The sequence below is a fragment of the Hibiscus syriacus genome, unplaced genomic scaffold, assembly GCF_006381635.1.
Source record: "Hibiscus syriacus cultivar Baekdansim isolate YM2019G1 unplaced genomic scaffold, ASM638163v2 tig00110607_pilon, whole genome shotgun sequence".
NCBI classification, from domain to species: Eukaryota; Viridiplantae; Streptophyta; class Magnoliopsida; order Malvales; family Malvaceae; genus Hibiscus; species Hibiscus syriacus.
In genome coordinates, this window is record NW_024062799.1 from 1,426,355 (window position 1) to 1,443,027 (window position 16,673).

Below are 16,673 nucleotides of genomic sequence, written 5' to 3' on the forward strand. Positions count from 1 at the left end.
TGAAGCGTCACCAAGATTTTTTCCATAAAGTTAACATAAAATGTATCTTCATAAAGTAAGTTGCTGGCTTTATTTGTCTGGATAAATAGAATACTAAACAGACAAGGGAAAGGTACTAGTACTAATAACTGGTCTCCTATGCTAAAATCTAAAGAAGATAGAGCATACAAGAGTAAGAGAAGTTAGCTAGGACATACAAAATAAAATTTAGCAGATTAACACAAATTTAAAAAATGGTATCAAGTCATGACTCATATCAATTATCAAGTTAGCTAGTAAGTGCAATAAGCATACACTGACAACTACTGTTCCAAAAGAATGCATTAAATGGTTAGCACATAGTTATGGAAGTTTTTTGGTGGAAAGATAAAAGAATCAGGTTTCAAATGAATTTCAGTTCAAACTAGAATTGTATAATGAAAAGCTGAATTTAAAAAAAAAAAAAAGTAATTGTTTGAAGTGTGTTAGATTATATACTTACTGTGTGACATGCTGACATTCTATTCCCCTTTCTGAAGACATGATCGAACAAGATTTTTTAACATAATGGGATCAATGTGTATCTTCATGCTATCCGAACAAGCAGTTGTTCATATGTTCTTCCATTTGTAGCTACCCAACAGACAATTGTCCACCGTGAAAGATTTGCCAGAATATACTCGTCATGGACATATTCATTGGCACAGGTAAAAGAATTCATAGAATGTCCCTTCTAAGCATTCACAAGTACTATGACGTTTTTGAATGTCACATATCTTGGTATAAATTTTCTTCATATTTGCAGTTGATTATTGATATCCCTTATATCTTTCTAGAAGTAATATTACTCGTGACAATCACTTATCCAACTGTAAACTTCTATGGATCGGCTTACAAAGTATTTTGGTACTTCTACACTGTGTTTTGTACACTGCTTTATTGCAAATATTTAGGCATGGTGATGGTTTCTTGGACTCCATCTTATCAAGTAGCTACAATATTTGCAAGCCTCAATTTCACATTGTTGAGCTTGTTCTCAGGATACCTCACCTCAGGACCGGTAAGCCAATTATGTTTTGTATTGCTTAAAATTATTCACTTGGGCACCTGTAAATGTAAATAGAAGAAGGGTTAGATTAATAATGAGGAGAGCAACCTTCTACTTAAATACTTTACCAACCAAGATCGATTCTTTATTTGCATTATAACAACCTTTAATACTTCCGCTCATATATTTTTAGATATCTGAAATACCACATCTGCTATTCTCTAGCAGAAATTTCCTAAATGGTGGGTTTGGGGTTATTGGATTTGTCCAACTTCGTGGTCTCTGAAAGGCCTCTTTACTTCACAATATGGAGATACTAAAGAAGAAATTGTAGCATTTGGAGAGCGAAAATCACTCAATGCCTTCTTAAATAGTCAACATGGGTATAAACATCAAGATTTACCCATAATAGACACTCTCCTTGTTTTTCCTCTTCTCTTTACTTCTGTTTTTACCTATGGTATAGCCAAACTAAACTTTCATAGGAGATAACATGCACTTCTACTTTTGAGTTTCAAACCTCAGGCAAACTTCTATAAATTTCTATTTTGCTCCATGCCATTGAGCAGTTGTAAATTTGGTGTCATCATATTCTACTTCAATTATATCTTATACTTATTTCATAAAAGAGAGATTGCACCAAGAATGCAGAAAATTATGCGACTGAAACACGTTGAATAAATCATCAGGTGGATTGACATAGACATTTAAACGAACAGGTAAAGGTCAAGAATTTTTCATACCAATGTTAAGAGCGAGGAAGTGCTCACACAAGAAAAAGACTTTTTATCTTCACAAGCTGCATTTGTATGTGAAGAAGAGATATCCGATGTTTGTATATGGTGTTTGTTAAGGTTCGAGGATGGATGGATCTTCAGTAAATAATGCCGGTGAATCTAAAGAATTGGGTAGGAACAACTGAATTCTCTCAAAGTTAACCTAAAATCACAAATATCATCCATCTTGCTGCAATTTAATAATAATGTTAAAACAATAACATTACAACGAGAGTAATACGCCGATGCTTCGATCTCTAGCTAACATAACTCATCTCGTCTTAGTCGTTTGATGATTGTATTGTAATTGTTTATACCAAAAATATATATTTAAAATTGTTGTTTTGATAATGATTAATGTTCAAATATAATGTGTTTTGATGATTGTATTGTAATTGTTTATACCAAAAACATATATTTAAAATTTTTCTCCATTTCTAACGCTTGATTCGCCTGTACGTTGCAATGAGAGACATCATATATTCCCTATTGTCTTCATCTTTTCAGATTTTGGGACCAGCTCTCAGGTTATTAGAGCTATAAATTACAGCAATACAAGGCAGATATGTCGGTGAAATCAAGACATAAATACCTTCTACAACATCATTTGTTTTATGGTTAAAATCGGATTGTTGACTTTCATATATGCATCATCTGGGTTTTTAATGAATATTTTATTCCAAGATTTATTTTTTTCGATTTCACTTTGAAAAGAAAAACGAGCCTTACATTTCATTTGACGTTTAGATTACCCTTATCAGCCAAAACAATACATATTCCATAATTTGAAACTGATAAACATTTAACAACTCTTACATACTACCAAATATTTCTATGTTTTCGGTTTGGGTTTCAACTTCTCTAGCTCAACAACTGTCGTCCTGTGTCCAAGTGTGTCTACCGACTCTAGTACATGAATCTCGGCAACACAGAACTTGGAAACTTCTTCCCTAGTCTTTTGAGGGGCTTCAACTTATGATCCTATGATTTTTTAACCTGCCACCCCTTACATTATAAGAAATGGTTTCTGAACACCATTGCCCCAGTAATCAGATTTCACATCACCATATCACCAACCATCTGAATATGTCTATCGATCAACCATAAACTGATGGGGTGAAGAAGTGGAGGGGTAATGTTATGGGAGAAAGCCTAGAATAGGCATTATTAAGACCTGTAATGTACATCCATACATTTTGAATTATGAAGACAATTACCATACAATTCTAAGATTATTACAGAGATGTCCGAGTTCAGGCCTTGCGTCCATCCAAGATGTGAATTTTGTCTCAGTTGGAGATGTGCAGTATAGGTAAGACTGGAATGTGATGAGGAAAAAGTAACGCCTGTGAAAAAACAAATACAAAGGTTATGGATGGTAAAAACGCACACTTGGCGTAGTACCATTAATGGTATACTAAGATTCTCGTGACTGTAAATGAATGAGAAAGGAGCAAGTTTTGGCACCATCAAATACAATTAGCAATGACTAAAGAGATGCTTAGATCAAGCAACTATGCAAGAACTTAACCTTAAAGCCTTAATGCCCATATCCATGAGGTATGCTCGGTGCTCATCATCACCATGGGGAACCGCCTCAAGTTCCTTGCTATAATGAAGGATATCATCTCGTAAATGCCCTGCACCAGCACACCTGCACAAAATGGAAGAAACTCAGCACCATTAAGTGTGAAAAAAGATGCAATAAGTTGGTTAAATGATTTGGGATAAAAAAATTGACAGCCCAGAAATATAAAACAAACTAAAAGCTATGAAATAAAAAATAAAACAAGCAACAGGAGGTTATGTTCAACTTAGTCTAGAAGAAGAATAATAAAGATCAGCTGAACAATTCGTTTTTCTGTATTATCTGAATAACTAAGCTGATTATACATATTGCTGGTGTTCCAAAACAGTGTAAAGGCAAATTCATTCCAATTCTTTTAGAACTTAAAAAAAAAGGATTAATAAATAAATAAATGAGATAGACCTTTCAATAATGATATCAATATCTGATTTGCTTTTTGGACCATGCATGAGAACTCTAGTAAGGCTTAGTATGTCACGGTAATCACCCATCCTTCGTGGTTCTTCTTCAGAAGTCCGAAATGCCATGCTTTCTTCAGATGAAGAATTTAGTTGTGCATCAGCCAATGCTTGTGTAGCACTGGATGTCCCAAAGTTCACCTCCGCACCAAGTCTGCAGCAGATAATTGCCATTGCATAGGCGATTCCACCGAATCCAGTATGTGATACATAAAGGAAACACCCAGAGGAGCTGCAGAAGACATCCTTCCAGCTTCAGAACAATAATTTAATTCAATGGAATCACTTTAGAACACATCCACGACTACAGTTCCTTCTTTTTGGTTAAAATAAAATCTTTACCTCAAAGCTTCCCTAAAGCAATAAAAAAAAAGTTTTTCAATTAGCTATATATACTTACTCATCTTTGCAGATCTGAATTTCATCCACATCAGAAGCTAAAGCCTCCCTTTCTCTAGTTAATGGTATCCTCTTATACACTATATTATACCCTTTTTCTTTTAAAGCAGCATATATTTCAGCAGGTGTCTTCACATCATCAGCAAAGATGTTTTCCCAGTATCCCACAACACTTGACTGATTTGATGACTGGTTGTATTCTTCACGATGCAAAAGCATTCGTCCACCAGACTGTCTAATCTCAGACAATATATCTTCCTTTAACCGTGCCTCCATGTGTTCCACCTGCATCATGGTCACAATGCAAGAAGTTAGCTAAGTATTTGGTGCTAAATAACTTACCATAAACAATACACCACATCATGGACGACATACCACAGGGCCAGTAATTCCAACATGCTTTAGGGTATCACCAGGATTGTTTAACTCCCTCAATACAAATGGTGTGCCATTAATGTACACAGCCACCTCTTCTCTCAGATCAGTTATCACCACTTTTTGACCAGCATATCCTTCTGCATTGACCTCGGCACCAAGGTATGCCAGCATTTCTTTGGCACCAGTAATTGTTGGAGTAGCCATGCTATAAACAGGGTATCCATTCACCTGGAACAAATAGGTTCGAAGACATATAAGGGTTTTTCCAAGGAATGCCGAGATCTATAGGATAAGAGGGATTGAACTAAACTAACCATGTATGTTGAATGCAAGCCAAAATTGAAAGATCTAATACAAGAAAAAGATCACGAAAAGGAAAACTATATTTCCATTTACCATAGAACTAAAAAAATCTTGGCACAATATAACAGACCACATTGAGTAAGCTATTACATCTCTCATTCTGGTAAACTTGATATGGACTCTTGCAAAGGTAAATATAAAGATGATTCACTGCAGTACATAGGTAGATTTAACAAGAAATGCCTACCTCATGGACACCATTATAACAAAAAATATTACTTTTAAAACGTCTATCAAATGCTAAATATATCCAACTCCAAGGTAGAATGAAATAAATAATTAGATGGCCTTAACTTATGCATTGCATACAATTCAAGAAAGTCATACTTCTTTTAGAATACCTTAAACACATGCGGGGCACCGTTGATTTGGATGTGGCTGGAAGTTCTCTGACCAGGAAAGAAGTGCATTTTAAGAACAGAACCTCTTCCTAACACAGAACCATTGCGTACCTTAACAATGGCATCCATAACAGCGTCTCCATGCTGGGATTCAAGTGATGCTCTCAACTCCTCCTTCATTAAAAAATTAAAACTAGTTACAAAGCATCTCTTTTATAAGGAAAAAAGATCAAAAAGTGTAAAAACTGTAACATTGTTTGAAACTAAGCATTCATTAAGCCTTTAGCTTGATTCTAGACAGAAAAAAAGATTTACAGGGACAGTGAAAAATCGTCCAGGCCTTAGTCTTATACTCGTTTTCATTGCTTGAACCTCTGGTCTCTGATCCAACCAATTCTTAAACGTCATCATGTATTCTCCTTGTCCACAAAACCCATCAAATGCTTCACTACCAAGATATGCTGCAAAAGCAATTAAATGAAAGTACCGCTCCAAGTACTCAGCTCCACGATTCAGTGCTAGTCTCCTCACTCTTTGTTCAACATGTTGTTGGTTGAATACCTTCCTGTACCGAAGAACTGCTTGTCGTATGTTCTGTAGTGCTGAACATCTATCAATAATTGTGTCTAAGGCCTCACGGCACTCCAACCCATTATCAAATAATCTTGTTATCTTCCATAACAGTAGTATATCATCAATGCCAAATGCACGGTCTTGCTCATTTTTAGTTCTTACTTTAGCAGAGCTAGAGATCAATCTGGTGGCATTACTTCCGTTTTCTTCACCACTTGAGAAGCTCCCATCTGACTCTTCACGGAACATCTCTTCAACCAGAACTTTAATTGGTCTCCCACTATCAATACGAACCTTCACAAGGCAAGCTAATACAGTACCAGTTGTTGTCCTCCCTCTTCCCATCTATGAAAAGAAAGAGGACAATAACATTTAGGAGAGAATGGAAAAGAGGCAACCAGAGAAACTTAATAAGCCTCTCAAATCCATATAATGCATTAAAGCATTTTTTAAAATGAAATACCTGGCAATTGAATACAAAAGCAGTATCCTTGGAAGCAGAAGCAATGTTTGCGGCCACTGTATCAAAGTCAGAACTTTTGGGAGCTTTGCCATCTGTAATGGGAACTCGTGCATACCTGACAGGAAAACCATCATCCTCTAAGCATTTAAAAACCTCCAGTGAAGTTTGTATAGAATCAGAGTTGACATGCTCCCAAGCATCAAATATTTGCCCTTCATCTTTCTCATGAACGACCATTATAGCACCCTAATAGCGTTTAGCTTCTCGCAGGATGTCTTCCTTCAGCCGGGCTTCCATTCTCTCCACTCTTTCACGATCAATTCCCTGAGTGGATATATCAATTTAGACTCCAGTAACAATTGGCTCTTTTCTTTACAATTGGATGAGGTAATGAATACTCAAAAACAATTAGCACAAATAAAACATGTACTCTTTTTTGAGAAACCATGTTTATTTCATGTATAACGGCCAATATTTCAATCAACTACTGACAATCAAATTATTATATTCCTAGAATACAAAATTCAGATGTGTCCATTCTACAAGTATAGTTCATTTCAGTTCCTTAAGCAGCATGTTTCTGATGCGCATACCAAGAATCAAAATGATTACATTCCTAGAAAATCCAATTCAGATGTGCCCATTTTGGGAGTATAGTCCATTTCAATTCCTTATGCGGCATGTTCTTGATGCACACTAGAAAGTAGTAGGATAGTCCATATGGTTATTACAGCCTTTTGGATTAAATAAAATGAATGACTCCACCATCTCAGATGTGTACAAACTCATAAGTGTGTGCATTCATGTCCTTTGTTTCTAAGAAATTTTCAGACTAACTGTGTTTATAACATGCCTAGCCTATTTCTCAATACGAGTACAGAATGATAAATCTGCAATAAACAGTCAAGATAGCAGAGTATTATTAAGGCACCTCGAGAGTCCACTGAATTTTTAGAAAAATGTTGCCTAGCGACATGGAAATGTATTTTTCTTTCTACACAAATAATGTATACTCCAGCATATAACAGATAAAACAATAGAAAACATAATTTACCGTGTACTCCAGCATGTTTTTATAGGGTCTCTCAACCTCACGGAGCACAAATGGATTTCCATTAATGTAGATGACAGGTTCTTCCCGCATATTGTGCCAAAAAACAGGACGACCACCTTTGCAGCTGCCAATCCTTTGAATGACAGACCGAATTCCATCAATAGTTGGATTTGCAACTCCATAAACTGGAAATCCAGAGACCTCCCTGAAATTAGGAGCACCCCCTATTCTCTCTGGCAAGCTTGCATTTTGACAACCAGGACAGTGATCACTTTTTAAGACAGTCTGGCTCCCGAGAACCTCTCCATTCCTCAGAGCAACGACACTCACTTCATGAGGGCAACCATCAGAAGATTCAACTACCATTGTCAAAGATGGGTTCAGACTTGCATATCCAAGTGCACCCATAGGATCTCTCCGAAGCAACCTGAGATGATAGATAACCAATTAATGCATGTGCCAACTCAAATTCCATATTTGGGCCTTTTTCTTTTAAAAATAAACTTCAAAACAAATTTCTCTTTGCATTGGAAAAGAGAAAATAAACTTTCACAATGCAGCCAAGTTTAACATTCATCCAATTTCTAGGCATACTGAGTTGCTAAAAGTGCATTTACTGTTCTTCATTCCTTTCTTCACAAAAGCATTTCCTTTGAAAGAAATGAATAAGGAAAAAAGGGGGTTGGGGAGAAGCAACCTGTTGCAGGCTAATCCAAATCAACTCAATATCTATTGGCTGAATTAGAATAATATGAAATTTAACCAACAGAGCAGCTTCTATTCAACAGGTGTTTGTTCAACAGAGTGCCTACTCGGCATTTTTCATTTAATAAGTAATATTTGTATTAGTTGTATATTTACAGCTTCTGTAAGGTTAGTATCATAAAGGGTTTCACACATGTTCCTGAAATTAAATAAGGAAACTGCTTCTGATACTATATTTATATCTTTACCTATGAAGAATGCTATATAGCTCTGGCCTTGCTTTCATCCAGTCAGAAAAACAGGTATAATCAAAGGAACTAGAACATAGAGATGCCCTCTCGGAATGAATATATACAGAAAAGCATATGAGAAAGTAATATCTCTCCAAGTACTCCACAAAAGATGAAAGTGATGCTTCCCTCTTCATCTCATCTGGCTGACGAAGAATGTTGTTGCGATGAGTGGAAATTGCTTCTCTGAGGTTCTGTTATTGAGTTAAAGCAACAATTTTGTGAGTTGTATTTATATATTAGAAAACTAAATAAGCCTTGCAGATAAAGACAAAAAAATCTCATAACAAGGAATATATTAAGGCAATTGTCTTCTCAGTAAAACTTTTATCTAAAATTTCAGATTTGCATTAAGTTTAGAACAGAAACTTGGAAGCTAAACCTGAGTGAAATGGGATACTTAAAAAGCATACCTGCATGGAAGAACACTTGTCAATGACCTTGTCTACTTGTCTTTTCCCTTCGACACCGCCCTAAAGGAATATCACACTATTTATAAGAAAAAAAGACCCAGGAGATTGTTGAAGAATCAACCAAGCATGTAGCTGTATTAAATACCTCTAGGACCCGAATTAGGCTTCTTATGACCGTGTATTCTCCTCTACGAATTGCCTCTTCGGAATTGGGAAGATTGTTAGTGATATTAGAACCAGAGCTAAAAACTCTCCCGATTGAATTGGTCCTGGGAAAGCCTATGTTATTAAATATAAAAACATTAGATAATAGAATGTTACATTAAATTCAGTGACGGGCTTAACATTTACGCTATACAGATGAAGTAAATATAAGTCAAATATTATCAGAAGACAGTGTAAAGCAGTTTAATGAGTACAGCAAATTCAAGCAAACAAAAGCTGAATATCCAAATAGCGTAACATAAAGATTTTTATACTGAGACAGGGATGACATAAATAGTAGGAAAATTATAGCTTTGCATTAAAATTGCACAAATAAAGAGACCAAGGTACCTGAAGCTCCAATTCTGTTGAGATAAACTAAAGTTGCAATAACCATGCCAGTTGTGGTTCTTCCTCGACCCATTTGACAATTAAGAATAACATCTGTGCTTATGTCAGCTTGAGAAATTTTATTAACCTGGAAACAGAAAGGGAGAGATAATAATAAGAGAAACTAAAATATTTATCAGCAAAGTTTAATGTTCAGATCAATGCTCCCATATTTAGTAAAATCATAAAACCACAACTTTGACTTCATATCCTAATAACCCGTATGCACAGAACAAAAGATAGCAACAATAAAATTAAGCAACAAAAGAATTTTATCAAATATAAAAACACTTCCATGGTCAGACCCAGGCTTCCATATAAAAGATATTCGAGAACCAAATAAAGGCACTTCTATGATGATCTTAAGTTTAAAATTAAAACCAAGATTTTGAGTCACCATATGCCTAGCACATGCAAAACATGTAAATAGGTAAGTCTCTCTCAATTATTTACTTATTTCTTAATAGAACTATCTTAATAAATTCATTGAGAACTAGATATTTATTTAGCTATATGAGACCTTTTATAGAACCTCCATATGTTTCTATACAAGTCATGGAGAAAAGTACCCACTAATTTCCAATCAATCAACCCAAGAGAAAAACTCACAAAAAAATTTCTCACCATCAATGTTAAAGAAAAGCTGCAGTCAAACAGTATTACCAAACCAAAATCAAGACATAAATTTGGCGCAGCAATATTGGTTGTCCATGTATTATAGTACTGGCAGAATATTAGTAGGAAACAAGTGGAAGGTGGATGACTCAAAAGGCTAACTAAATTTTAATGATTCAAAACAAGCTGAGTAAGGCCAATACATGAAACTTACCAGAATATCAAAATCCAGCTCCTCCGGTGACTTTTCATCTGTTATAGGCACTCTCTCATAGTCAACAGGGTATCCATCGAGTTGCAATTCCTCGTACACCTGTACAAGTACAACCGAAAAATGAGTTTGAGATGATAATTCAAATTTTTTGCAGATCAGTCGGGTTTCTTGTTTTCCAAAGCTTATACCTCCAATGGTGTTTTCACCGAATTACAGGATACTCGTACCCACTGGTCCACCATCTCACCATCCGGCAGTTCATCAGTCACAAGGATCTTATTTCCATATCTGCTATGTCAGATTTCCAAATAAAGTTTGCTATCATATGTAGCACGGCAACCATTGGTAAAAGTAGCAAAGGAACATGACATTTACAAGTCACAATAAACAAAATGTGGAACCAATGGAAATACCTTGCTGCTTCCATCAAAATATCTTCCCTTAATCTAGTTTCCATTTGCTCAACTCTATCCCTATTGATTCCCTAATCAATATAAATGCTATATGTCAGCAGGCCTTTAGTACATGCATGTACATTGTATGATATTGGTGTAGCTACTGTATTTGAAGCCACAATATATTTTTCATAGTTTGGGCACCGTTAACTCACATGAGACAAGTAAACTAAAAGCTCTTCACAATGACTTGTTGATAATATATTAGAAAAACAAACTCCTAAAACATACATGGCAGCACTACAAAAAGGAAACACTCTATTGGTTCCATTCATGTTCATGAAAGAAACAGTGACAAAGCCAAAAACCAGATGCCAAAAATAGAGCAATGATCTAAAAGTTTCCACCATACCGTATATTCAAGGTTGGAGAAGGGCCTTTCAACATCACGCAAAACAAAGGGGTGCCCATTAATATATACAACCTATTTAAGAATAAAATATATATATATAAATTAGAAGAAGCAAATGTGAAATTAGCAGTCTAAAATAGTTAATGACTTCATGTAAAACAACACGCAAGATGCAATCAAGAAGGTTTCTGTTAAAAAGTTTTGGATGAATAGGGAATACACGTACTATATTTCCATTTTATAATCGAAAAAATTATAGCAAACAATAAGATATGTTATTTTTATTGGCATAATTTTATTTTTATTTTTCCAGAAGGATGAGAGAACTTATGGTTCCAAGTTAATTCATTGACATAATTTAAAAAAAAAAAAAGATGATTTGAGACAACAGTAACAATGATCTACAACCTTTAAATATAAGAGTTAACCTAGCATCTATGAAAAATGAAGGGGTAAGAAGCAAAGAGAAAACTATTTGCCAGATGAAGCAGGATCAGCCAGGTACAACTGAGTCATTGTTGCTTGCCATTTTTTGGTTATTTTCAGGGCAATGATTTTCTTTTAAGCTTTCAGCTTCTTCCCTGCTTCCATATTATCTTATCTTCAGCATCATGACTAGTCATGAAACTTAAATCAGATTTCTACTTTTCTCGCAATCCTCAATTTTTTTTATTTATAAAATAGTAATGTTTTCAGAATCATCAGTGTCATAAACGTCAACCAAAATAATACAGCGTCCCTGTCCATGTCCTCATCAACAAACAAAAATCATTCAGTGAGATATCTATTTACCGGTTCCTCTCGAAGACTAATCCAAAGAACACGTGCCTGCTTCCCATTTTTCTCGGCTCCAATGTGCTTAAGAACATTTCGAATTCCAACAATTGTCGGAATGGCAACACCATGAACACACAATGAATCTACCTGTTAATATCAGACAAAAAAAGGACAAGGAAATGATTTGGGAAAACAAAAGCATGAAATTTAACAAAATAGACCATGCCACAAGTTAAAAGGAGTTATCAATCAAACTGGCACGTCAATATGCAAGCATTGCAGCATTTGCATCATACAAGATACCTAGAGGACATATGAATAAGTCCAATAATTCAGCCTACAAATACAATTACAACTTAAATCACCTATGATATTCACATTACCACACTGCATTTGTAAGTACAAGCAATATCCAACATGAAGAACTCACCAAGGACCCAATAAGGACGTGAATTGCTTTACCCTTTTACTTATTAACCTATAACTGTGTCCAGAAATCTATAGAAAGGTTTTAAAATGAGAAAAGAGAAAGAACCTGGCGGTAATTGGGAGCACCATCAATCTGAGGAGACAGACGCTTGTTTTGACAACCAGGGAAATGGTCGCTCTTGAGGATAGTCTTTTTACCCAACACAGATCCCCCTCTCATCTTCATCACTTGCTCTACCTCCTTTGGCATCACCATTTTCTCGTGCAAAAAATTACTTCAATCCTCCTCAAGATTTCAACTATACCCTTCTCCTTAAAATTCTGATGGACCCAATACCAGTTTTTTTTTTGGGTACTTGGGAAAGACAATGCAATGATGAAGTGTTAAGAGAAATTCACTTCAGTCACCACAAAGATCCCAACTACACCCTTGATAATTCTAAAAATTCCAATGCTAGAAATGAAATGAAAAAGAATTGCACTTGAACAATGCGAGGAGAAGGGCTGGCCTTCAATCGTTTCTAGGTTGGAACTAGACTCTTTTCCTGTATATTTCGAAGAAACCAATTGCATAAAATGAAAACCTTTTAGCTTGAAAACTGGCAAGTGAAGTAGCATGAGCATACAGTATATAAAAAGAATAAAGGATTTTTGGTGCATGTGTTAGAGTCCACAATAAAATAAAGAGAGACAATGATGCTTTTTTTTCCCTTCGGCCTTCCCCAACACAACGTGAAAGACGTGTTTTTTGGACGGATATACTTATCAATAGTATTAGGACTTCCCGAACACAACGTGAAAGACTTGTTTTTTGGACGGATATAATTATTAATAGTGTTAGGAGTATACTTATTTCATCCATCTAATTTCTCTTTTTCAGTACATCTAATATAATTTTTGTAAACGTTCTAAATATTTCATTTGCCAAAAGCTGGCCATTTGTTGTTGACCGCTTTAATCCTTCTTTTACTTTGTCTTCCTCGTGTGTTTTTCTAATCCTTCTTTTGCTTCTTTTTTTTGGTTGAAAAATTTTGCTCGTGTTTTAAATGGGGAAAAAAACAACAGCCCACCAAAGACAGTATTTTCGCTTCTTTTTTTCTGGGTTTTGTGTTTTTTTAGTGAAATTCGTCGAAACTCAGTGGTTCATTGGTCGGGAAATTTAAGTGGGCATGCTGCCATGGGTTGGCTGCAGAATCAAGATAAGAAGCTGGAGTGGAGAGAATATGCTGTTCGTAACACTGTATTTGTTATTTGTTGCGTTTTGTTTTCTATCAACCTCATAAACTTCATTAAGTCATTAACTAAAAGATGGCTGGTTTAATCTCGAGGACAGATAAAATATAATCATAAAATAATAGGTTTAATGATATATGAGATTCTCAAACTCTTTAAAAAGAATCAATGTGACCTCTAGATTTATTTTATATTCAATGTGATCCTAAAAATGGAAGAAAAGAGATGTCAATGTGGTAGACAAATTTAATTGATTCTTATGAAGAGTGAGGAAATCGGTAGGATAAAAATACACCTTCCAAAAAAAGATTAGAAGATCTTCTCGGGCAGGAAATGGAACACAGTGATGTAAGAAGCCATTTTTAATGAATGTATTAGAAATTAAGAATTCATTTGGGTTACATTATCTATGCGGTGAAGCACATGTAATACATGTTAAAAGTCATCATGGGCGGCTAATCTTCTAAATGGCAGCCAACTACTTTGATTTAATTCAAAGATGGTTGCATTTTGTTGAAAAGTCAAAACAACAAGTTGTAAATTTTAGGTGGCTTTCGGTGGTGCAATTAATCCACCGAAAAGTAGCTGAAAAATGTTGAAATTTGGCATGGTAAAATCACTCATTTAATCACTAAACTTTAGGGTATTTACAAATTAGTCTTTAGGCTTCAACTATAAATACCCAAGCTCATTTAGCTTCAAAACCATCCCAAATCATTCTAGCTTTCTTCTAATACTAGAGAGAATTTAGAGAGTTTCTTGAGAGTTGTTTTCTCCTTTTTATCAAGAGAGAATTATCATTGTTTTCTCCTTGGTAGATCCAGAGAGGTTGTAATTCCTATTTTCTCATAGTGAAATTCTTCTACCGTTGCCCGTGGTTTTTACCCTATATTATTTAGGGTTTTCCACGTAAATTTTGTGTCTCTTTTATCTTCATTTTTATTTTCTAAAAATTATCAGTTGCGATTTTGCTCTATCCGATAGCCGTCTTCCGCAACAATTGATATCCGAGCCAGATTTGAGTGTGTAATATCTGCTTATTGTCTTTGTGGTTGCCACCAAAAGATGGATCCTCCAACATAAAAAAATAAGAAGGTATTACCCATTCTTTGAGGTTCTAGAGAACTATTCACGATAGTGAAATAGTGGGAGCTATCAATAATAGAAGCTATGTCAACAAAATTTGACATTGAAAAGTTCAATGGCAGAAAATTCTCATTGTGGAAATTGAAGATGAAGGTCATCCTGAGGAAAGACGGGTGTCTAGCGGCTATCAATGAAAGGCCGGTGGATTTCGCAGATGACAACAAATGGAACGAGATGGATGGGAATGCTATGGCAAACTTTCATCTAGCATTAGCAGATGAAGTATTGTCAAGCATCGAGGAGAAGAAGACTGCTAAGGAGATATGGGATCATCTCACCAAATTGTACGATGCCACATCGTTGCACAATAAAATTTTCCTTAAGAGGAAATTGTACACTCTCCGGATGTCAGAATCTACTTCAATGACGGAACACTTAAATACACTGAACACGTTATTTTCTCAGCTTACATCCTTAAGCTGTAAAATAGGAGAACAAGAACGTGATGAACTTCTACTTCAAAGTCTACCGGATTCGTATGATCAACTCATCATCAACTTGACAAATAATAATGCCACCAGTCTAGTCTTCGATGACGTTACAGCTGCTGTTCTACAAGAAGAAAATCGGTACAAGAACAAGGAAGACAGACAAGTAAATCTGCAACAAGCAGAAGCATTGACAACGATGACAACGATGAGAGGGAGATCAACAGAACGTGGCCAAAGCAGCAGTCACAAATATGGTAGATCGAAGTCGAGGAGCAAGAAGAATTTAAAGTGTTACAACTGTGGAAAGAATGGTCATTTGAAGAAGGATTGTTGGAGTCTAAATAAAAACTCCAATCCACAAGGCAATACCGCAAACACTTCAGATGATGGAGATACTTTATGCTGTGAAGCGTCAACCACCGTGGAAGGAAGAAAACGATTTGCAGATATATGGCTCATTGATTCGGGAGCAACATATCACATGACCTCAAGAAGAGAATGGTTCCATAATTATGAACCTGTCTCAGGAGGATCTGTGTATAGTTGCAATGATCATGCATTAGAGATCGTTGGCGTGGGAACCATCAAATTGAAGATGTATGATGGAACAATTAAAGTTGTTCGAGATGTACGGCACGTGAAAGGCCTAAAGAAAAATTTATTATCCTACGGATTGTTGGATAATAATGCAAGTAAGATTGAAACACGGAAAGGAATCATGAAGGTGTTCCGTGGAGCGCTTGTGGTGCTGAAAGGCAAAAAGATAGTTGCAAACTTGTACATGCTGAAGGGAGAAACTTTGTTAGAAGCAGAAGCCTCTGTTGGCTCATGTAGTTCAGATTCTGCAATGCTATGGTATCAGAAACTTGGACACATGTCAGAACAAGGAATAAAAGTCCTTGTGGAGAAAAAGCTACTTCTAGTCTTAACAAAGATATCACTTCCTTTGTGTGAGCATTGCATAACAAGTAAGCAGCACCGGTTGAAATTCAACATGTCAAATTCTAGAGCCAAAAGTGTTCTAGATTTGGTTCACTCTGATGTATGGCAAGCACCAGTTACATCCCTAGGCGGAGCAAAATACTTTGTCTCATTTATTGATGACTACTCCAGAAGATGTTGGGTGTACCCTATTAAGAAGAAGTCAAATGTGTTTTAAACTTTCAAAAACTTCAAAGCGCGGGTGGAACTTGATTCTGAAAATAAGATCAAGTGTTTCTGAACAGATAATGGAGGAGAATACACAAGCGAAGAATTTGATGACTTTTGCATGAAAGAAGGCATCAAAAGACAGTTCACAGTGGCGAACACTCCTCAACAAAATGGAGTGGCAGAGCGGATGAACATAACCTTGTTAGAAAGAACAAGAGCAATGTTGAGGGATGCATGCCTAGAAAAATCATTCTGGGCAGAAGCAGTCAATACTGCCTGTTATTTGGTGAATCGAGCTCCATCAACTGCAATAGAGCTGAAGACACCAATGGAGATGTGGACTGGTAAACCAGCTGATTATTCAAACCTCCATGTATTTGGAAGTATTGTGTACGTGATGTACAACTCCCAAGAAATTTCAAAGTTGGATCTAAAATCCAGGAAATG

General features: G+C 35.8%; 1 protein-coding gene across 1 annotated transcript; it reads right to left on the reverse strand.

The window, feature by feature from the left end:
• Positions 1 to 2,941: 2,941 nt before the first annotated feature.
• Positions 2,942 to 12,857, reverse strand: LOC120135417 (paladin-like). Its single transcript, XM_039151675.1, is given in 19 exon segments — positions 2,942 to 3,149; positions 3,335 to 3,457; positions 3,794 to 4,081; positions 4,250 to 4,533; positions 4,624 to 4,854; positions 5,331 to 5,504; positions 5,646 to 6,248; positions 6,367 to 6,690; positions 7,421 to 7,847; positions 8,374 to 8,609; positions 8,829 to 8,888; positions 8,974 to 9,107; positions 9,384 to 9,510; positions 10,252 to 10,350; positions 10,440 to 10,539; positions 10,665 to 10,735; positions 11,059 to 11,130; positions 11,851 to 11,982; positions 12,371 to 12,857. Coding segments are annotated over 19 exon segments (3,768 nt in total). The 5' UTR covers positions 12,521 to 12,857; the 3' UTR covers positions 2,942 to 3,016.
• Between the last annotated feature and the right edge of the window lie 3,816 nt (positions 12,858 to 16,673).